The sequence below is a fragment of the Ooceraea biroi genome, chromosome 14 (genome assembly GCF_003672135.1).
Source record: "Ooceraea biroi isolate clonal line C1 chromosome 14, Obir_v5.4, whole genome shotgun sequence".
NCBI lineage: Eukaryota > Metazoa > Arthropoda > Insecta > Hymenoptera > Formicidae > Ooceraea > Ooceraea biroi.
The window spans coordinates 4,786,984-4,809,990 of NC_039519.1; the positions used below are offsets into that span (position 1 = coordinate 4,786,984).

Consider the following 23,007-nt stretch of genomic DNA (forward strand, 5'->3'; position numbering starts at 1 on the left):
GGAGTGAACCGACGATTTGGAGACATTCGGGGACGAATGTAATGTCAGGCTAGCCGAGCTGTAAGATTTGGAAAGATAGTCGAGACTGACAGGTCGTATAGAGGATCGGAATGAAAACAAGTTGATCACAACAGTAGGAGTATTGGCCGTACAGCCTAAGACCTAGGCGTGTGAACCAGGGATCCCGGAGAGTTCGAGTTCAAATCTAAGGCAGTCTCCTAGTTATTTTTCGCCTCTTACAATTCAGAAGTGGGATAAAATCCGCTACCCCTCGAAGACAGTTGAGATTCATCCGCTATCCCTCGGAGAGGAGGGAGTTGAGAAGCAGCTGGCCGGTAGTGAAGCCTGAACATGAAGGTCGAGACGGACTCAGAGGAGTGAACCAACATGGAGATTGGGAAGGACTCAGAGGAGTGAACCAACATGGAGGTTGGGAAGGACTCAGAGGAGTAAACCAACATGGAGGTTGAGAGGGATTCAGAAGAGTGAACCAAAAATGGATGTTGGGAGGGACTCAGAAGAGTGAACCAAAAATGGAGGTTGGGAGGGACTCAAGTGGAGTGAACCGACGATTTGGAGACATTCGGGGACGAATGTAATGTCAGGCTAGCCGAGCTGTAAGATCTGGAAAGATAGTCGAGACTGACAGGTCGTATACGAGGATCGGAATGAAAACAAGTTGATCACAACAGTAGGAGTATTGGCCGTACAGCCTAAGACCTAGGCGTGTGAACCAGGGATCCCGGAGAGTTCGAGTTCAAATCTAAGGCAGTCTCCTAGTTATTTTTCGCCTCTTACAATTCAGAAGTGGGATAAAATCCGCTACCCCTCGAAGACAGTTGAGATTCATCCGCTATCCCTCGGAGAGGAGGGAGTTGAGAAGCAACTGGCCGGTAGTGAAGCCTGAACATGAAGGTCGAGACAGACTCAGAGGAGTGAACCAACATGGAGATTGGGAAGGACTCAGAGGAGTGAACCAACATGGAGGTTGGGAAGGACTCAGAGGAGTAAACCAACATGGAGGTTGAGAGGGATTCAGAAGAGTGAACCAAAAATGGATGTTGGGAGGGACTTAGAAGAGTGAACCAAAAATGGAGGTTGGGAGGGACTCAAGTGGAGTGAACCGACGATTTGGAGACATTCGGGGACGAATGTAATGTCAGGCTGGCCGAGCTGTAAGATCTGGAAAGATAGTCGAGACTGACAGGTCGTATAGAGGATCGGAATGAAAACAAGTTGATCACAACAGTAGGAGTATTGGCCGTACAGCCTAAGACCTAGGCGTGTGAACCAGGGATCCCGGAGAGTTCGAGTTCAAATCTAAAGCAGTCTCCTAGTTATTTTTCGCCTCTTACAAACCTTTCAAATAATTTACGTTACGTGAGAGTCTCATGTGTAGCTGCTAGCAAGCGCTGGTTTTACTCGAAAACCGCCGCGAGGGACCGTGATGGTACCAACTTGATCAAATATTATGTGTATAATATACTGTCAATAAAGGACAGATAATGCAAATATGTGAATCTAGTTAGTTAGTCTGTGCGAATATCAAGGTAAATCGCAATGTCATTAGGAGCTGCAGAAGCTTCGGGAGTTTCAGAATTCCAGGATATTAATGGATATTTCTAATTAACGTCAATCATACGTCAAATAACATAATATCGATACATCGAACGATGTAACGTGGAATGGAAATGTTTTCAAGGCGGTCGATTCGCGCAGAACGGCCAGAACGGTTTCGCCTCTTCGCCTCCTTCGTATCCACTTACATTTTACCGTCGCCCCCTAATTAAATTGTAAATATCTTTACCGATGGGCGTAAAAGATAGACGTTGCAGCGCTAAATGGATTTCTGCATCAATAACCGTAATTTACACGTATCTTTATATATCGATATACATCGATCGTATCTTTCATGCGCCAATAAAATACAATTCTCATCGTGACTTATCGCCTTCCGCAATGTGCTCGGGAAATACCCCGCACACCGGGGTGCGCGTAAAAGAGCGCACACGGCGATAGTAAAGGGTGTAAGCAGCCAATAAACGTAAACAAGCCCCACGGTGCCTCACGAGTGCCTGGCCGTTTTCGCGTCGAGAAGCTTGCTCGAGGGAACGGGAAAATCGATAAATCCAGACGACATCTGGATATAAAATAACGCAAGTACCGCGGCGGTTCGCGCGATTTCGTCGCGCCATAGCGATCGGCTACCGCCTATCGAAAAACGCTCGCAACCGGCCGCGTGATGGAATATTAAAAAAGTTTCCGCGAGGCGGAAGCGTTAGCCTGATTTATACCGCGTGCTTGTAAAACTTCCGGCAACAAGGATCTCCTCGAGTAGCGCAAATCTGCGCAAACGCTGGCACTTCCGCTACCTAAACCGCTTTCAACCTGAAACTCATCTTTACAGATTTTTCTCTGCTTTCGTTTCCGAGAAGATATGGAGAAATTATTTCTAAAATATTCCATATGCGCTACATGGGAAATAATAGATGGGGTGTAGCTAAGTGAAAAGATATGATTTAAATGTTTCGAGTACTTGGACTAGTTTCTATTTCCAAAATCTTTCACAACAACATTTTCTTGATTCCGTAAAATGCAAATATTTTACTATAATCGTTCGAATATATTCAACCATTCATTCTTCTGCTAAATTACTTTCTGAATGTGGAGACGAAATATTACGGTAACATTTGCGACCAAGCAACATTGCTATTTAATAAATTCAATAAATTCCTGCACTGTACAGATAAAAGCGATATTAACACCGCTGTTCGATCTCATCCTCGACGTTGTCGTCGTCCATGCGGGATTAGCCGAGTAATCTCTCGAAGAGCCTCGAAGAGTAACGAGATCCCGCGGGAAACGACACGGACTTTTTCTCATCTCAGGAGTAGTGCATTCTGCGATGCCACCTCACAGGAATTCGCTGTTCTCCTTTCTGTACGCGAGACGCTTCCATTTCCAAGGAACGAGACGTCGGAATAAAGCGTCGCTCGTTTTCGGAACATAAGTGAGCGAGACGGGAAGAGGGTGAAAATTTCGCACGACATTTTGACGAAATACCGAGAAGAACCTCACTTGACGAAACTGACAACAAAGAAATAGCGATAATTGTTTGTCACTGAATGTTAAAATCGTTTGGTTAAAATTGAATTTATGAATACTTAAGAAAAGGAAATCGAAATTGAAGTCAGTGTAAATAAAATGCAAGTAAAGTCACAAGGAGAACGAATATGTCAGCCAAAGTTTTTATGCAATATAAAAATATAGTTCTATTTGTAATGAAGGCGATTTAGAAAAATTTTAATATAAAGATATAATACCTAAAGTTGAAACTGTTTAAGAATTGCAATCATTGACAAGAATCGTGATTTTATATATCAAATACGTATACTATCAAATTATAATGTGCCATTGGAATACACAAACTATAATACTATGCATGTTACATATACACGTAGCGTATACAATACGGAGAATCGATCGAATATATACGCGTTCGTGTATCGGTATTAATTATCGCGGCTCTTTAATAATTTTGCTTCCTACGTTCCACTTACCGGTAAACGGCAATTTTTCTTGTCGAATAATCGCTCGCCTTATAAATATTGATCATTTATCGCGCAGCAGTTATTGCGAACAACTCGTTTATAGAAGAAAGTGAGATAGCCGAGCGAACCCCTTCGCATCGTCTCTTTGTATCGTTGCAGCGGAAAATTGCGATCGCTGGACCGTACGTGTAAAACCGGCCTAAGCCCCAAAATTTAATAAAGCCGTTTTTCTCGCCGGCACACAAACGCCTCCCCTCTTTTCCCCACTGACCCAATTGACGCGGCGGGCGCAAAGTGACCTAAGCTGCCAGATACCGTAATAAAAAAGCCTGGTCTAAGCCGAAACTCGTCTGCGTCTGCTCGAAAAAATCTGATGAATCTTTGCTGTCAAAAGATGAGAAATGATCTCACGAACTGATCTGCGCGCAGCGCAAGACGATCGCGTAAGTTGACGGAGAGATACACAGACTTTATTCATTTCTTCATTCAAATATATGGAATATTGCATCTTTCTTCTTTAATCGATTTAATCTTGGAAAGAAAGAAAGATGATCGGTCTTTCTTAATATAAAAATAATTTAAACTATCATAAAAATTTTGTCTCATTGTTAACTAAAGATTAAAAATGTATTTTTCACAATAATAGAGACTTATATGTTTAGTATTTGGTTCTTAAAGTCATTACATTATTTTATACGCTTATTCTAAAAGACACATTCTCATAATCTTTTACACATTGTAACAATTTTGATTAATATATGTGCGTGTAGAGTATTGTTATACATTCGATTAAAACTTACATTTGCATTTGTGATTCCACGGAGAATGCATTTTATTCGAATCTTTTTAATTTTCATGAAACCACTATAACGTAAACTAATCCAATACAAACTTGCAAAATTCTTGCCTTCGTTGCTCATTAATAATTAACAGAACGGTGGACGACGAGTGCATTAATGAATTATATATCGCTCTTACACAGTTTTAGCGCGGCTAAGGCGTTAAGAAATTAAGGATCGGGCAAAGTTCGTCGCAAGTTTGCCGCACTGGAGACCATAATTCTTCGCAGCCGGAACGTACGAGTAATTGCTTCAAGTCCCTTCTCACCTTATTTTCCTTGTCGTCACTTCGTCGCCCTGACAAGAAAGGATTCGAGAACTTGTGCACCACTTTAATATCATGATATCGATTTTCGCGGACGTTAAATAATGCCTTGTAAAAACTAAAAATAATAAAAATATAAAGATATAGAGATTAATGAATAATTAAACATTTTGATAATTTAACTGTAGAAGCTTGTAGGTCGGTGAATATACAGTTGCGAGAAATACGAATTTTGTTTTCCCCTGAAAAATATTATCTTTGTTTAAAAAAGAAATATTTTTTATTTTATAAAATATTTACTATTCAGTATATTTTTAATTATTTTCCGTTTACTGTTTAAGATTGCACAAGACTGCTATAAATATTTAACATAATCGATCATATCAAATCCAATTTCTCGTGAAACTGTTTTACGGTATTTCACAATATCTCGAATACAATCGAAGTTGATGAAAAAACAATATAAAAGGTAAATATAATTACAATATACAGGGTGTCCCGGGTTTTAACCGACAAACTGCGGGAGCATATTCTACCAGTGGAAATAAGAAAAAATTCTTATATCGAGTTTGCTTAGAAATGCTTTATTACAAAGTTATAAACCAATATTGAAAAGAAATATGAGATAAGTAACGACGGAACATAGTGTAGAATTTGGAAGGTCCAAGATGTTTATGTTACGTGTATTCACGTGTATTCATGTTCACTATGTTGAAACGATTCAGTATGATTGTTACTTTCGCAACAGTAGCTGTTAGATTTCAATCGTCGTGTCAACTAGCAATTACTATCAGAATGCCAAAAGTGTTTTCAAATGAGGAATACACCGATATTCATTTCGTGTACGGATTCTGTGACGGAAATGCACGAGCTGCCGTACGAGATTATCAACGTAGATTTCCTAACAGGAGAGTACCAGATAGATTTAAAGCAACGAATTACTAATTCAGTTACTGAGATGCAACAAAATTTTCAGGAATGTCGTACTGTAACAAATTCTGTACTACGTCGATGTCTAGCTTGTATCGATGTGCAAGGACAACATTTTGAAATGCGTCACTAAATCATTGCGTAGATAATTTTTATTTTTGTGAAAAAATCCGTTGTTACTTGTCTCATATTTCTTTTCAATATTGGTTTATAACTTTGTAATAAAGCATTTCTAAGCAAACTCGATATAAGAATTTTTTCTTATTTCCACTAGTAGAATATGCTCCCGCAGTTTGTCGGTTAAAACCCGGGACACCCTGTATATATACACATAATGATTAATTAATATGAATATTATAAACCAATATTGAAAAGAAATATGAGATAAGTAACGACGGAACATAGTGTAGAATTTGGAAGGTCCAAGATGTTTATGTTACGTGTATTCACGTGTATTCATGTTCACTATGTTGAAACGATTCAGTATGATTGTTACTTTCGCAACAGTAGCTGTTAGATTTCAATCGTCGTGTCAACTAGCAATTACTATCAGAATGCCAAAAGTGTTTTCAAATGAGGAATACACCGATATTCATTTCGTGTACGGATTCTGTGACGGAAATGCACGAGCTGCCGTACGAGAGTATCAACGTAGATTTCCTAACAGGAGAGTACCAGATAGATTTAAAGCAACGAATTACTAATTCAGTTACTGAGATGCAACAAAATTTTCAGGAATGTCGTACCGTAACAAATTCTGTACTACGTCGATGTCTAGCTTGTATCGATGTGCAAGGACAACATTTTGAAATGCGTCACTAAATCATTGCGTAGATAATTTTTATTTTTGTGAAAAAATCCGTTGTTACTTATCTCATATTTCTTTTCAATATTGGTTTATAACTTTGTAATAAAGCATTTCTAAGCAAACTCGATATAAGAATTTTTTCTTATTTCCACTAGTAGAATATGCTCCCGCAGTTTGTCGGTTAAAACCCGGGACACCCTGTATATATATACATAATGATTAATTAATATGAATATTATAAACCAATATTGAAAAGAAATATGAGATAAGTAACGACGGAACATAGTGTAGAATTTGGAAGGTCCAAGATGTTTATGTTACGTGTATTCACGTGTATTCATGTTCACTATGTTGAAACGATTCAGTATGATTGTTACTTTCGCAACAGTAGCTGTTAGATTTCAATCGTCGTGTCAACTAGCAATTACTATCAGAATGCCAAAAGTGTTTTCAAATGAGGAATACACCGATATTCATTTCGTGTACGGATTCTGTGACGGAAATGCACGAGCTGCCGTACGAGAGTATCAACGCAGATTTCCTAACAGGAGAGTACCAGATAGATTTAAAGCAACGAATTACTAATTCAGTTACTGAGATGCAACAAAATTTTCAGGAATGTCGTACCGTAACAAATTCTGTACTACGTCGATGTCTAGCTTGTATCGATGCGCAAGGACAACATTTTGAAATGCGTCACTAAATCATTGCGTAGATAATTTTTATTTTTGTGAAAAAATCCGTTGTTACTTATCTCATATTTCTTTTCAATATTGGTTTATAACTTTGTAATGAAGCATTTCTAAGCAAACTCGATATAAGAATTTTTTCTTATTTCCACTAGTAGAATATGCTCCCGCAGTTTGTCGGTTAAAACCCGGGACACCCTGTATATATACACATAATGATTAATTAATATGAATATTATAAACCAATATTGAAAAGAAATATGAGATAAGTAACGACGGAACATAGTGTAGAATTTGGAAGGTCCAAGATGTTTATGTTACGTGTATTCACGTGTATTCATGTTCACTATGTTGAAACGATTCAGTATGATTGTTACTTTCGCAACAGTAGCTGTTAGATTTCAATCGTCGTGTCAACTAGCAATTACTATCAGAATGCCAAAAGTGTTTTCAAATGAGGAATACACCGATATTCATTTCGTGTACGGATTCTGTGACGGAAATGCACGAGCTGCCGTACGAGAGTATCAACGCAGATTTCCTAACAGGAGAGTACCAGATAGATTTAAAGCAACGAATTACTAATTCAGTTACTGAGATGCAACAAAATTTTCAGGAATGTCGTACTGTAACAAATTCTGTACTACGTCGATGTCTAGCTTGTATCGATGCGCAAGGACAACATTTTGAAATGCGTCACTAAATCATTGCGTAGATAATTTTTATTTTTGTGAAAAAATCCGTTGTTACTTGTCTCATATTTCTTTTCAATATTGGTTTATAACTTTGTAATAAAGCATTTCTAAGCAAACTCGACATAAGAATTTTTTCTTATTTCCACTAGTAGAATATGCTCCCGCAGTTTGTCGGTTAAAACCCGGGACACCCTGTATAACAATCGTTTCCCTGTATTGTACGTGCAATCATAGCGATGGTTCTTTGTAACAGAAAAATTCTTTTGTTTTGCAGTCACTACATACATATTAAGCATATTGCATTCCCAATAGCAGCATTTCGATATTCATCAAAAAAGTCGAGAACTACGTATGAAATAGAATCTTCAGAAGATGTCTTGTCTTCTTCAGATGAAGAAGCAGCGGAGAATCCGTTCCTGATGGCGTGCGGAAACCCTCGCGCGTAAAACTTAATTAACGAGCGTCTCCCATCTCGTAGTCGCGTCGGATATTCGCTAACAACGCAACAAAACGGCCGTTCATAACCTAGGAGGACGGCACCCTTCTGGTGCAACCCCTTGCTCGCCACAATTGCCCCCTCCGCGGCAGTGAGCCGCCGCCGCCGCCGCATAAATCGCCGCATCGAGAGAATATTACGTTCCCTTGGTTGCAGCCGAGTGAGGAAAACTTCAACCCGACCATCGTCGGAAATTCTCCCTGCCTTCCCCTGCCCCTTGTCTTCCACCTGTTCCATCCCCATTTCCGCCATCCATCGTCCACCGATGCAACGTGTGCCCAACTATTTCCGGGCGGGCTTTTTGTTCGTCTCGGATGACGCGCCGTTGGAAAATGGATTTTCCGACCGGACGCGGACAACCCTTTGTCGGTGATACCGTGGGCGAGACGGCGGTTGAGGAGGGTCGCGGAGCGCGCACTGGAGCGTAATCCCGTGTTATTAACCCCTCCGATCGGGAATCCGCTCGCCGCCACGTGACGACGGGGTTACATTCACCAGCGACCATCGTGGGCGTCAGTCATGCACCTCGTAGGAAAATTAACGTGAAACCAGCATTATTGCTGGCAGGATCGTTAAAGTGATCTCGTTTTGCGGAATTTTCCGGGTGGCGGCACTTCATGAAGCGATTCCTCGAGGACTCGCAGCTCGCCAAGGGAGAGCGGAGCAAAGCGCTTCGTCACTCGCGTCAGATAATCATCCCCTTACCTCGAGACAATTTTTCATCCAAATTTACCGTCTCCAGTATTTCAAGTACCTACAGCAGATGAAACTCTAACGCATCGAGCGCTTACGTAACTCGGAAGACCTGAGACGTAACGGTGCGTGCGCGAGGGAGAAGAGGGCCCCAGCGAGAATGCCGGCGGGATGATCATCCCCTGCCTTCCGGAAAATGGATGAGGGCTCGATCATGCGATGCTGCGGGTCATTATGAGCGTTCGGGCTCACGAGTGCCCCCTCCTAATCACACGAGCCTAATTCTGAGCGGGTATAACCGGCGGACAGGCGGAATGCATTGATACCTCGCGAGGTATGCAAATTAGCGACTAAACACTGTTGACGCAGAACCGCCATTGATACGAGGGTCGACCTGGCTTCGCCTAAACCACACCGTTTGCTTCACGCCGTCGCCTGCTCGTTGTTTGCCGCGCGTTCCGCTGTACTGATCTCGGAGCGTTCTTGGTGATTTACGTGATTTCGCCACTGACCCGCGCCGAGAGCTTATCTCGCGATCGAGACCACACGGGAATACCATGCTCTTTAGTGCGATGAACCTTCGGTGCCGCTCGCTCTCGTCTGCACGCTTTGCCTCGTCGTCGGTGTTTGAGGAAAAACACACCCGTCCGTGGAAATTTCGGATGTGTATTTGTAGATCCATGCACGACACCTTTTGGCCACGGTTTCCCTTGTTTTCGCGTCGTCAATGTTGGATGGACGAACGATGTTTGCGCGCTTTAATTGCTTCGTAATGAATGTTTGTTATTCATTTATGCGAGGTTGATTTCTTACGGCGATTTTGTTATTACTGCACTCGGAACGACGGATTAATTACGTACGTATATATTTGAAGTGGGGAGAGCAATCGCGAAGCTTGATGAGTACATTTAGTATGATAAAATTAACATGTATGGGGCTTTTATTATGCATTACTTAAGGTTAATAATGTCTGAGTAATTTCTACGCAAACAGAGGGTGGAGCAATAAAATATGTACCTTTATGTACATTTGTGCTAAATACCTACTCTAATTTCTTGTAAATAGTAATGAACAAGTATTACTAAACAGTGTATAATTTATAATTAACGGAGTGGTAGTACTACAATGCGTTAATATCTTTAAAATATTGATTTAATATACACATAAAATAAATACAATAAATACAATGATAAAATTGTAATAAATGTTTATAGAGATTTAAAATATATACATAGAGAAATATTATATAATAAATTTATTTACATGAATTTAAACAAACAGAAAGGAAACAATGGTTATAATAATTCAAATTCCCTGATTTTTCCAGCTAAATACATTCTATAATTTGAGTATAATACATGTGAAACACTGCAAACAGTTAAATATCTAGGTTTCCAAATATACTACCTGGAAATTACATTAAGACATTGCACTCGACTTCGCTTTAATAAAGAATCTATCCGGCTGCGCCCAAAGGGTTTATATGCAGGACCACAGGATCGTAACTATAGAGGTACGATCTACTGATTACTGATACTGATACTGGTACTCTACTTTGGTCACACCACGTTATCCTGAATGCTTTGGATTTGTAATTAGCGAGACTCACTGTAATCCCAAGCCCAGTAATCGCCAGCACCCGCCGTGGGTAGCACTGTGCTCCATGCCTCTATGCGAGAACAGAAAGAAAGAAAGGAAAAAAGTAAAAAACTGAACCATGCGTCAATTATTCACGCGCAGAAAGATCCGCATACATTTCATAAAAGAAAAGAAATATGATATCCCTCCAATCTGAAAGCAAAATCAAATTGTAATAACCAATAGCGCGAGAGCTCAACATTTCATAGTGTTCCGTGATCCGCTGCGAAAAATTTCTAGCGATTGTTGTAAAATTACCTTTCTCGGCAAAAACGTACATAAAACGGATATTGAATCAGTAAAATTTCTCTAAAATGACCTGAAATGCAAAGGTGAATCATTTTGTTTAAATATCGATTCGTCGGGATATGAATTTTTGGTTATCCAGTTCGAGATAAATAGTATGAAATAAACAGTTTTATTAATTTTTGTGTAATTAATTTTTACGTTTTCCTTGAGGATATTCGATTTAATAAACTATGACCAGTATATATCTATCATTATATAAAGTATTATTTTATTAGTATGTACGAAAAATAAAATACAGCTAAGTTGTTGTATATTATCTATATGTATACTTTGCATTATTTTTTAATTGAACTTTTTAGGTTTACAAAATATAATTTACCTTTTAACCTATGTATTCTCGTCATTTTTAACATCATTCATAACCGAGCGTTAATACTCGATAATTGATGATGCATATTTGTAAATTTTTATTAAATTTGTTCACAAATAATAAAAGCTACAGCTTTAAAACTTCCCTATCTCGTTGTTCATTAATAACTAAGTATAATTTACCTCTTAACCTACGTATTTTCGTCATTTTTATCTAACATCATAAAATTCATAGCCGGGCGTTTTAATACTCGATAATTGATGACGCATATTTGTAAATTTTTATTAAATTTGTTCGCAAACAATAAAAGCTACTGCTTTAAAACTTTCCTATCTCGTCGTTCATTAATAACTAACGAAGCGTGATGCACGACGAGTGCATCGATAAATTACATCACTGACATACCCTTTAAGTAAAATTTACAAACATAAAATACATAAATTATACACCATAATGCGATCTTGTTTTCTACTTTATACAAAAATGTATATTTTCATTGAATAATTGTGTTATTTTCGTATTTGTTCCTTTCTTGATTGTTGGCAGCATATTCAAGCTTTCGCGACGTTCGTTAAGAAAAATCCCCTGTTAAATTGATTGTTTTGATCGTAAGAAATTTTGAATTTCTTCTTCTTGCATCCGTCTTTTCTACAGTTTCGCCATTTTAACCTGCGCGTCTGTAACCCTCTCATCCTTTTTCGCCGTTCCTTTTCTCGTCCTCCTTTTTCCTCCATTCGTTTCAACATGGTCATTAAGGCTGGAAATTACATTATATCGCGTATAACGACTGCGCCTGTCAGGCACGACGAGGACAATTGCGCCCTGCAAAAAGCTGTTAAGAGAGGAATTAAAATGAAATTGTCCTGGTTCCTTTTGCAAAGAGTCGTCTTTGAAGTTTCACGTTCTTCTGGACGATGTCTCAGTAGCGACAAAAGACTCGACCGTGAGTTCGCAAAGATTCGCAATTATCAGCAAAGTGAACCTTTGAATAAACATTCCACGCTGCAATCTTCGATAAAGGAAAATTGTTTATTCGGGACACAAGAAGACACCCTTTTTCCACGGTAAACTCTTGAATATCAGTGAATTGCAAAAGCATTTTATTTAGTGCATTCGCTTATTGTATCAAGCGTCGAGGAGAGAGAGAAATGATACAATTTAAATATTACTCACAAGGAAAACTTTACACGAATTCCTTTTTTTGTAGTTCCTCAGATCTTTCCAACATTGAAAGGAATAATGCATAAAGAAGTTATAATGCATAATTTATTGGAGTACAAAGAAACATTTGCATATCTATTTATTGATTGTATTTAAGGCTGCAAGGCGTTAAACAATTTACGGTAATTCACACACATCGTAAGAACACTTGCAACAATATATCCTACCTGTCACGCACAGTAATGAGAAACAGAAAATCCACAAGGTAGTAAAATTAATGCGCGGTTGGAAATGCTTTTTTGCGAGCAACGCGGAAGCTCGAGAAAACACAGAATTTTATCTTACGGAGTAAATCGTAATTAAAGTAAATCCGGAATGTCGCTTATTCTTGGCGATGTAATCTCGCTCTTCACTATTAAATCTCCCGATATGTGTATATTTTGAATCTTGTAAGAAGTATACGACAGAGATGCTCCTTGGAAATCAATCGTTTCAATCTCCATTATAATAATAATTTCAAATAAAAATATTTCAGAATTTATTTAATACAGAGCTTAAGAGAGCAAAAATGATATTTTCAACTTAATTGAAATAATTGCATTACATCAACGGAGAAGATGTGTACACATATAGAAAAAAATATATTTATATAATTATCTACCATTAATAAATTTGACATTAATAAATGTTCTAGAGAGATGCTCATAAAATATCGAAGAGTTAAAAATATACGTTACATATTATCCGATATATAATCTAATGTATAATATATTGTACTTCTATGCTGATCACATAATATTTATTTGTTAGTTTTATTTATTAGAAAACTGACTTTTAAAATATTTTTCTCACAGCAATCCAGATTTTTCTGAGATTTTTCTCGATGATGGGAACAAATATATAATGAATAAACTCTCGCATATTTTGCCATTTGCGTTCGCGACTTCCGAATCGTCTCCGTTAACGACTCCTTGTGCGCGCACCTCATTAAGGAGGAAGAAGTCTGATTGTAATTATTGGTGAAACGTCTTGGAAGGGCCCCGACTTTCTCGGCTCCTCTAATTGCCACTGGCTCAAGAGGGGGAAAAATCATTTTGGAACGTCATCCCGTTTCTGCAGTTGCCGGCAATTACGCCTCATTAGGCAATGCGCGTTTTCACGCGAATACGCGTTGAAATTAACGAGACATACGCGCTGAAAGCTGCGTTCGGGTATTTTAATCATTCACGGCAACGATCGATCAGGAGGATGAAGAACGGTAAAAACGGTACGGCCAAAACAACCGCGCGCGACACGTTCGCTGCGTGACAGGCTGCAAGATGTAAAGAAATGATGAATATTTGGAAGAAAGATCTCGCTGTTTGCATGAACCTTATGCCAGTCATTAACATTGAATCTAGTGGAATCCGTTGCGATGTGCGACGTTAATAAATTATTCGGCGAGGGAGGACGAATATCGAGAGAATGTTGCGGCTGGATGGTAAATTAATGAAATGTAAGGAGAGTAAAAATGGCGAAATGTAGAAAGAGAGAATGCTGAAAGTAATATTAAAGTCACGCAAAACTAATTTATACAAATACAAGTGTTAAACTGCCTTGGCAAAAAATATGAAACGCCATTGACAAATTATATTATGAATAAAATCGGCGTTAGAAAATTGATGGATATCATTGAAAATTCCTTTGCGCAATTTTTACATTATAATAAATAAAAGTAATAAAATATTTTTAATCATCAATAAAATATTTCGAAAATTTTTAACAGCATTTAATCCGTAAATGCTGAGTGTGATTTGTTTTGCTTTATTTAGTTAATTAATTTTATTTCACTACACTATGATTTATTAATTACATTTCATGTATATACTCGGCCAAAAGTGTGTGTGTGTGTGTGTGTGTGTGTGTTTATAATGTGTACATGCATTAAATACATTTCAATCTCAAAGCAGTGCGCAGGTTGAGAATAATGAGTTATTTGCGGATTGTTTGTATCTACATTCAGTTAAATTATATTCTGTCCAACAAACAACATATGTTTGTTTTTATTTCGCAACTTCATCGATTTTACCTTCGACTATTTTTCTTGTTGTTGCTTCATGCAACGGTTGCATAGCGACCGTCCATTTTCTCTTCTGCTATGCCATTTAAAAATGTAGCGCATTTCCGAGTTTGAATGTACACCAATCTCCATTTAATAATAAAAAATAGTGCTCAAGAGCGCATATGTGTTACGCAAGAATGATATTTAATTGCATGTCAAACAATAATACTATTAAATTAATTATTTCTAGAAAATGTCTCTTTTTCTAGATAATTTCGAAATAATTTCATAATAATTACTTTAAAGATTCATGTAAGTAAGAGTTTATTTACTAACCTTTCTCGCAATATGCACCTTCGTAATCACCGGTACGGCACTCGCAGATCGGTCCGCTGTCTGTAGAAATGCAAATGCCGCCATGCTGACATGGATCGCGAGTTTCGCAAGCATCTGTCGTATTCACCATGTTACGTAAACTCTGTAACAGACATTATACCGAACGTTATGATAAGGGATTATTAAGTTACATTATTCAGATTATTAATAGTTTAGGACATAAATTTGTTTGCTATTTTTTAACGAAATTAAAGCTGGAAATTTATAGAAGAGCAACTTCAACTTTTTTCTATGACTTTTAATCATCTTCCAGGTAGCTTCATGATGCCATTCTATCAGAATTGCCCATTCAAATACTGTGAAACGGATTTCTGATAAAAAACTGTTCCAGACTATTTGAAAAATGAATAAATGTATACTTTTTTCAATTCAATATATGTAACTTTTTTAACGATGTAATTGTTGATTATAAGTAGTAACATAATAATTTTGAATTGCTGATTTAATCGTATAAACATCATAGAGAAAAAAATTTGTCATTAAATTCATCAAGTAAAACAATATTAATTTTATTCATTAGTCTAATTGGACTATTTAAATATTTCGATATTGTTGCAATACAGTTCAAACAATTTCCACATGACACGTAGATTGAATTTCTACAGTTTATTGCTTTTAATATTACTTTAAACACAATATTACTTTAAATGCAATGAAACATTATTTCAATGCGTGAAAAAAGTAGGAAACAAAAGTAGAAAACGGTCTTATTTTTTACTCTTTATGAGATGAAAAATATTATACCGTTATATTAAAATAATGTTGTGACTCGTATTTCTTTCTTAATAAATAATTTAAACGCGGATTATCTATAAAAAGAATGCGTTGCGGCTACAAGCGCTCCTACGTTATTCCCATTATCGCATGCTGCAATTTTCGCATCGTGTGCAGTAGATTTTTCGCGCGGATACGTTACCTGCACTGATATAACTCTTTAGCATGAATCTCCGGAAAGGGGTGGCGTGCAAGAAAGGGAGAAAATACACACACGTACACAAGGTAGAATTTTTTATTTCTACTTTCTGCTTTTATTACTGCTCACTTTTATTTCCTACTTCCTGCGTACTTGCTGCAGTATCTCGAACATTCGACCGACAAATGCAGTCATTTAAATATTCAAGAATACGAGTACTTCTAAGAGACTGCTATCGCATACGTTCTCGCCATTTTCAAGGAGATTGACATTTAAATACCAATGATATCTTTCTCACTCAATTTCCATTTATACAAAGTGCAAGATATCTTTACGCGCTTAAATTTAATCCTTAAGCATTGGCTGATCTGTGATTATATATTAATAATTTATGCTTTTAATTATTGGCATTGATATTGATGAAATTTGACACATACCGTTTCTATAATAAATAATTTTATTATTAGAAAACTTAATTGCAATAATATACAGGGTGTCCCGGGATGTCTAGCTTGTATCGATGTGCAAGGACAACATTTTGAAATGCGTCACTAAATCATTGCGTAGATAATTTTTATTGTTGTGAAAAAATCCGTTGTTACTTATCTCATATTTCTTTTCAATATTGGTTTATAACTTTGTAATAAAGCATTTCTAAGCAAACTCGACATAAGAATTTTTTCTTATTTCCACTAGTAGAATATGCTCCCGCAGTTTGTCGGTTAAAACCCGGGACACCCTGTATATCAAACATGGATGCTAAGACCTTTCTCTTTCTTATCCTTCGTTGAAAGTATAATTATATATCTTCCAAAATTAATTTTTATTACACACGCCTGTGCTGTTTTCTTAAAATAATAGTGTATTTGACATATTCTGTAATATATCGTTTGCGTAATGCTCATCACGATATTACGCAGCAGCGCAGCGTGAGGAAAATTAAAGAGAAAGTAGAAAAATAGCATACTTTAGTTTGAAGAACAGCTCCGCGTTTTCTCAATTTACATTTATCTTTATTTCGCGAGCTTACACGCGCCGCTCTTCGGAGCGGACGAATAATAAACGAACGCGAAACGCGCCGTCGCGGTAAACATTTTTTTTTTACGATTCATTTACCTTGACAGTGCACTTTCAGCACCGCAACTCACTTTGCACCACGCACCGTCGCGTTTTAAGTCTTGCAAACGAGATTTTTTCACGCCCAGAGGAGCCGGCCACGACCGACTTTTATGGATGCTCTTTGCGCTGTGAATACAAGCGGACGTTGATCTTGTTCTCGAAGTTCTTTTAACGTTGGTCCCGTTCCAACTCGATTCCAGCCCGCGAAATCAGATAGAAAAGAAAGCCCGCCGCAAACTATGCCGCTTCAATGGGAGCTAATTTCGGGATACCACAACGAGTTCATGCAAGAGTTTCCTGATACTCGGGATATGCTGCAACTTTATTTTAATAATAGTTTTCCACGATAGATTCAATTAGTACACTTTCGAGACTCGCACCTGATTTGTTTTATTACACTCGAGTTAATTTATCGAAAAATTAAAATTTTTTTACTATCAAACTATTATAATTTCCGTGGTTTGTTCTTTGCAGCATCGCTCGCGCTAAAATTCCAGGCAGGCGCTTACTTATCCGATACGTGATACGATTATGCAAAATAACTCGGCTATATTCAACGAATAAGCTCACATTGGTTATTAAATTTCTATTCGAAACCGGCGCGAATTCAACCGCTAGGAATTTTCAACCGTTCCTCGGGCATTCCATCGAACGCAGCGGCTGAGGAAAATGCCGGCGGTTACGTTCATGAATGAAATTCGTTGGTATTTTCGACGAAGAGGGTGGAACATTCTTAACCTTCGCGAAGGCAGCATCAAACTAGCGAACAAATATATCTTTGCGCAACGTGCTCGCAAGTTCCGTTGATAAGACGTTCACGGATATCTAGATCTACGTCTCTCGTTCGCGACGCGAATTTCCAGCGAGATAGATGCTTGTTGGCCGGCGGATATAAATATTTGAACTTCCGCTTGCACCGCTGAGGATGCAGCTTAATTCCTATCCGCGAGAGTTTCGCTCGCGCATTTGCGGTTAAATGCCGCTCGCTGCACTATTCTTCCACTTCATCAAAAAACGGTTAAATACAGAGCAGTGAGCTAAATAATACATTCATTAAAACTGTTAGAAAAAATACGCTTTAAAGTATATTCAAAGCATATTTACGTAGTTTATCTATATTTTTATTATTGTTATATTAAAAAGTGCGATTATAATATATCCTGTAGTTATAATTTTTTTTGTAACGTATGATGAAGCATAGTAGAGGAGAATCCCCTATTATGAGATATGCTCCTAATATGAGATAATGGGGTTTCTGCTAAACTAGTGAGCACCATCTGTTAGTTCCACCATGAACTTATTACTCTTGGTGTAAAATGTATTTAGTGAAAAATTCATTGTTCGTTATTGCGTTTAGCCTTTGCAAGAAAAGGTTTGTGAAATTGTGAACATGTCAAAGGAACTTGAGGTAAGTCTTTAAACCTTGTTTATTATATAGTAAGAAAATGGTTGGCAATAAATTCAGTATGCAATGATAGAGTAGAATCGTAGTAACGGGAAAATACGCGATTTGTTGAATTGCTTAATTGTAGAGGTTAGATTTCATGATCGCGGAACCGCTGGGCGCGTGGCTCGTATAATGAGATATTCAGGGTACTCTTAATATGAGATCATTATTGCTCGAATATGAGGATTATGTAGTGTAATAAAAAGAAAGAAAATACTACTTAAGGTTAAAGAAAAGTTAATACGAATTTATATTACGAATTTTTGTGTATTTAATTTTTATAGAATCTGACTGGAGGTTAGAGAAACGAGGAAGCGTCGACAGTGGAATCGTGAAGATTTGGCGAAGGCTGTGGCAGCAGTATTTTTATAAAACTATCTAATAAAGTTTTTTAATTGTAATACTGATGTATTTTGCACTTTTAACACCGATTTCTCGAAGTATCTTATATTAGGAGCACACTTTCTCGATCCTGCGTAAAGCTCTTTTTTCAAATTTGTTTAATTTTCAGAAAAAATAATATTTAAATTAGATTTTTCACTTCACCAACCTAAAGCTTATTAAATTCTCTTCAAGATAACGTATTACATTTTAAAATTCTGCCTATAGATTTCCTTACATTCGGCAAAATCGATATGGTATCTCATAATCGGGGACTTTCCTCTATATAATAATTATAATATACGTTGTAACGTAAATTATATTTTAATTATTTCAAGTATCCTGCAAGAAATTCACCCTGCTCACTTTTTGAATAATAATAGTCTATTCTTCGCAGTTAATGAGTTATCAACATTTCCAGCCGTTGAGAAAGTACCCTTCGAAATTTTTCACGACGGTTCGATCACAAGGGATTTAGGTAGCAGAGGGATGCGGATGCACGTGTCAGGTCAGGAGGTCAACCGCGTCGCTGCGCTCTATTATTGCGGCCAGGTTGGGTTCCAGAGTTGGCAAATGGCCATCGAAGGATACGGAATAGTAATCTTAGCGATGACGTGAACGAAGGAAGGCAATGTGGGTTAACTTCGTCCTGCATTGAATATAGGAACGGTAGCATATGTTCGAGATTAAAGTTTCTCCTTTCCTATAATCGTAGATTATCAATCGACATATATGTATAATAGCAATTTTATCTTAAAAATCACTTTTAATTTAGAACAATTGTTCTTGTCGCGTCGTTCGAATTTTTCGCGCTCTTTCCAAGCCATTCAAAATAGACTTTGCTGTAATCAAATTTTAATTCGATGCTCCGTCACAAGATATGCAGTGCTGCAGATTGGTGATTAGTCATAAATGGTCTGTCCTAACATTGTTTCCAAGGAAAAAATTGCCTGAATTGCGAGGTAGTTTGTATGTATTAAACTGGTATACATTTCTACGTGAAGCAAAACTCTAGAAAGACTTAGAGTAACGAGCACGAATACGACTACGAAGGCTGCTTAACGAGTCGACCGCATTAATCATACTGGACCACGCTGCGCAGCGGATTGTTAACGAGATTTCCTGCGAGAAAAGCTAATTGACGTCTAGTCGCGGCAAATTGCATTTTCGATATGACCCCAGCTTAGCCGCTTCTGACCTTTCCGCAGCTAATAAAGTAGCACGGTTCATGATTTCGGCGCAGCCAGGAACCAGCCAGATACGTCAACTGCAGAAAATTAATCGACTGCTTTAAGTGTACGTAGTCACCTAAATTTCGTGCATTAGAATGAAATATTGCTTGCATCGGGAAATTAATTAGTCTCGAATTGAGCTTCGACTTAAAAAAAGGTGATGATACAATCATGCATAAAGCTTTCGTTATAAAAGGATAAATATCATTATGCATATACGACATTCGCGTAAAGATAAGAGCTAATTAAATAAAAGACATAATTGATCAAAATGCAAAAAAAGCAATACTACTCGTAACTTTCTCGAAACCACTGTTTCACGGATCAGCTACCCAATCAACTAGAAATTCTGTCGAAGTTGGCTAGTAATTAAAGTTGCAAATAATTCAGAGGATGCGATTAATTAACTGCTATTAATCTAACGACGGAATTCGGCAGGGACAAGAGCTGCATAATATTTATGAACTATGCGCGACATAGTTGCGTAAGTATGCCTACCGCTGTATGAGCCGCATCGACGTGGAAAGTATCCGAATAAATCAAACGCGATTTAAGTTCGACGGAATCGGATAGTCCAATCACCTCGCTTCCGCGTCGAGAAATTTTTTATCTTATACAGGGTGTCCCGGGTTTTAACCGACAAACTGCGAGAGCATATTCTACTAGTGGAAATAAGAAAAAATTCTTATATCGAGTTTACTTAGAAATGCTTTGTTACAAAGTTATAAACCAATATTGAAAAGAAATATGAGATAAGTAACAACGGAACATAGTGTAGAATTTGGAAGGTCGAGGATGTTTATGTTACGTGTATTCACATGTATTCATGTTCACTATGTTGAAACGATTCAGTATGATTGTTACTTTCACAGCAGTAGCTGTTAGATTTCAATCGTCGTGTCAACTAGCAATTACTATCAGAATGCCAAAAGTGTTTTCAAATGAGGAATACACTGATATTCATTTCGTGTACGGACTTTGTGACGGAAATGCACGAGCTGCCGTACGAGAGTATCAACGTAGATTTCCTAACAGGAGAGTACCAGATAGATTTAAAGCAACGAATTACTAATTCAGTTACTGAGATGCAACAAAATTTTCAGGAATGTCGTACTGTAACAAATTCTGTACTACGTCGATGTCTAGCTTGTATCGATGTGCAAGGACAACATTTTGAAATGCGTCACTAAATCATTGCGTAGATAGTTTTTATTTTTGTGAAAAAATCCGTTGTTACTTGTCTCATATTTCTTTTCAATATTGGTTTATAACTTTGTAACAAAGCATTTCTAAGCAAACTCGACATAAGAATTTTTTCTTATTTCCACTAGTAGAATATGCTCCCGCAGTTTGTCGGTTAAAACCCGGGACACCCTGTATATATGCACATAATGATTAATTAATATGAATATTATAAACCAATATTGAAAAGAAATATGAGATAAGTAACAACGGAACATAGTGTAGAATTTGCAAGGTCGAGGATGTGTATGTTACGTGTATTCACATGTATTCATGTTCACTATGTTGAAACGATTCAGTATGATTGTTACTTTCACAGCAGTAGCTGTTAGATTTCAATCGTCGTGTCAACTAGCAATTACTATCAGAATGCCAAAAGTGTTTTCAAATGAGGAATACACTGATATTCATTTCGTGTACGGACTTTGTGACGGAAATGCACGAGCTGCCGTACGAGAGTATCAACGTAGATTTCCTAACAGGAGAGTACCAGATAGATTTAAAGCAACGAATTACTAATTCAGTTACTGAGATGCAACAAAATTTTCAGGAATGTCGTACTGTAACAAATTCTGTACTACGTCGATGTCTAGCTTGTATCGATGTGCAAGGACAACATTTTGAAATGCGTCACTAAATCATTGCGTAGATAATTTTTATTTTTGTGAAAAAATCCGTTGTTACTTGTCTCATATTTCTTTTCAATATTGGTTTATAACTTTGTAACAAAGCATTTCTAAGCAAACTCGACATAAGAATTTTTTCTTATTTCCACTAGTAGAATATGCTCCCGCAGTTTGTCGGTTAAAACCCGGGACACCCTGTATATATGCACATAATGATTAATTAATATGAATATTATAAACCAATATTGAAAAGAAATATGAGATAAGTAACAACGGAACATAGTGTAGAATTTGCAAGGTCGAAGATGTTATGTTACGTGTATTCACATGTATTCATGTTCACTATGTTGAAACGATTCAGTATGATTGTTACTTTCACAACAGTAGCTGTTAGATTTCAATCGTCGTGTCAACTAGCAATTACTATCAGAATGCCAAAAGTGTTTTCAAATGAGGAATACACTGATATTCATTTCGTGTACGGATTCTGTGACGGAAAATTCCTCACGGACGGCACAATTTTCGTACGACGCAAGTGTCGTGACTTGGAGGGTGCACGTCCCGGGTGTGCAACATGCATTCTTCCGACCGCAAGGGGGACCGCGAAATACGCCGGGGGAGCCTAGGCGCTACAGAGAACTCTGATAAAGTCAGAGGAGAGAGGGTTCACCAGACTGTCCCGTCAGATTGTCGACAGAAACTAAGGCAATAAATAAGACCCCCCATGCCATTTCTTCCCTTCCTCCTCCGTGCAAGCAACTGCAACTTTGTGTGCCAAAACTGCGCTATTTGGTCTTGACCGCGAGCAGCGGCATGACTTCCGGCATAAACCGGCGGAGATGCAACTAATGGAATAAGTTGTATCAAAGGGAGCTCACTCGTTTCCCGGAGTTGCATACGGCGGAGTTCCATGGCGCAGTTCACCGAATTAACAACCGCGATGGCTAACCGCGTTAGCATCAATGCAGCACGATACGCGGCCGACCGGCCGACTGCATAATTCGTTCGTTACTGCGTTGATTACTGTCGCTCTACGAGTAAGCACGATGATCTCGCAAAACTAACACGCTTCTTGCTGCGAAAGCGTAAAGCAATTGGCGATGCGAAAATGCTGATGTTAATAATACTATTAATTTTCTGATCATCAGCTGATGATGATTATTATTACGTTAGAGAAACGTACAGTTGTGCCTGTGTGTCCATTTATTATTTTATGATTTCCATGC

At 37.8% G+C, this 23,007-nt stretch overlaps 1 protein-coding gene across 8 annotated transcripts in view; it reads right to left on the reverse strand.

The window, feature by feature from the left end:
• The window catches only part of LOC105284454 (neurexin-1), a 262,747-nt gene that overhangs the window by 129,780 nt on the left and 109,960 nt on the right, over nucleotides 1-23,007 (reverse strand). For 5 of the 8 annotated variants that reach the window (XM_026975018.1, XM_026975012.1, XM_026975015.1 and 2 more), the window contains exons 3-4: nucleotides 14,762-14,903; nucleotides 10,576-10,635 (exon numbers count right to left, since the gene is read on the reverse strand). In XM_026975018.1, the coding sequence (XP_026830819.1) occupies nucleotides 10,576-10,635; nucleotides 14,762-14,903 (202 nt within the window). The remainder of the gene's footprint in view (nucleotides 1-10,575; nucleotides 10,636-14,761; nucleotides 14,904-23,007) is intronic. The other 3 variants (XM_026975014.1, XM_026975017.1, XM_026975016.1) reach the window with 1 other exon arrangement.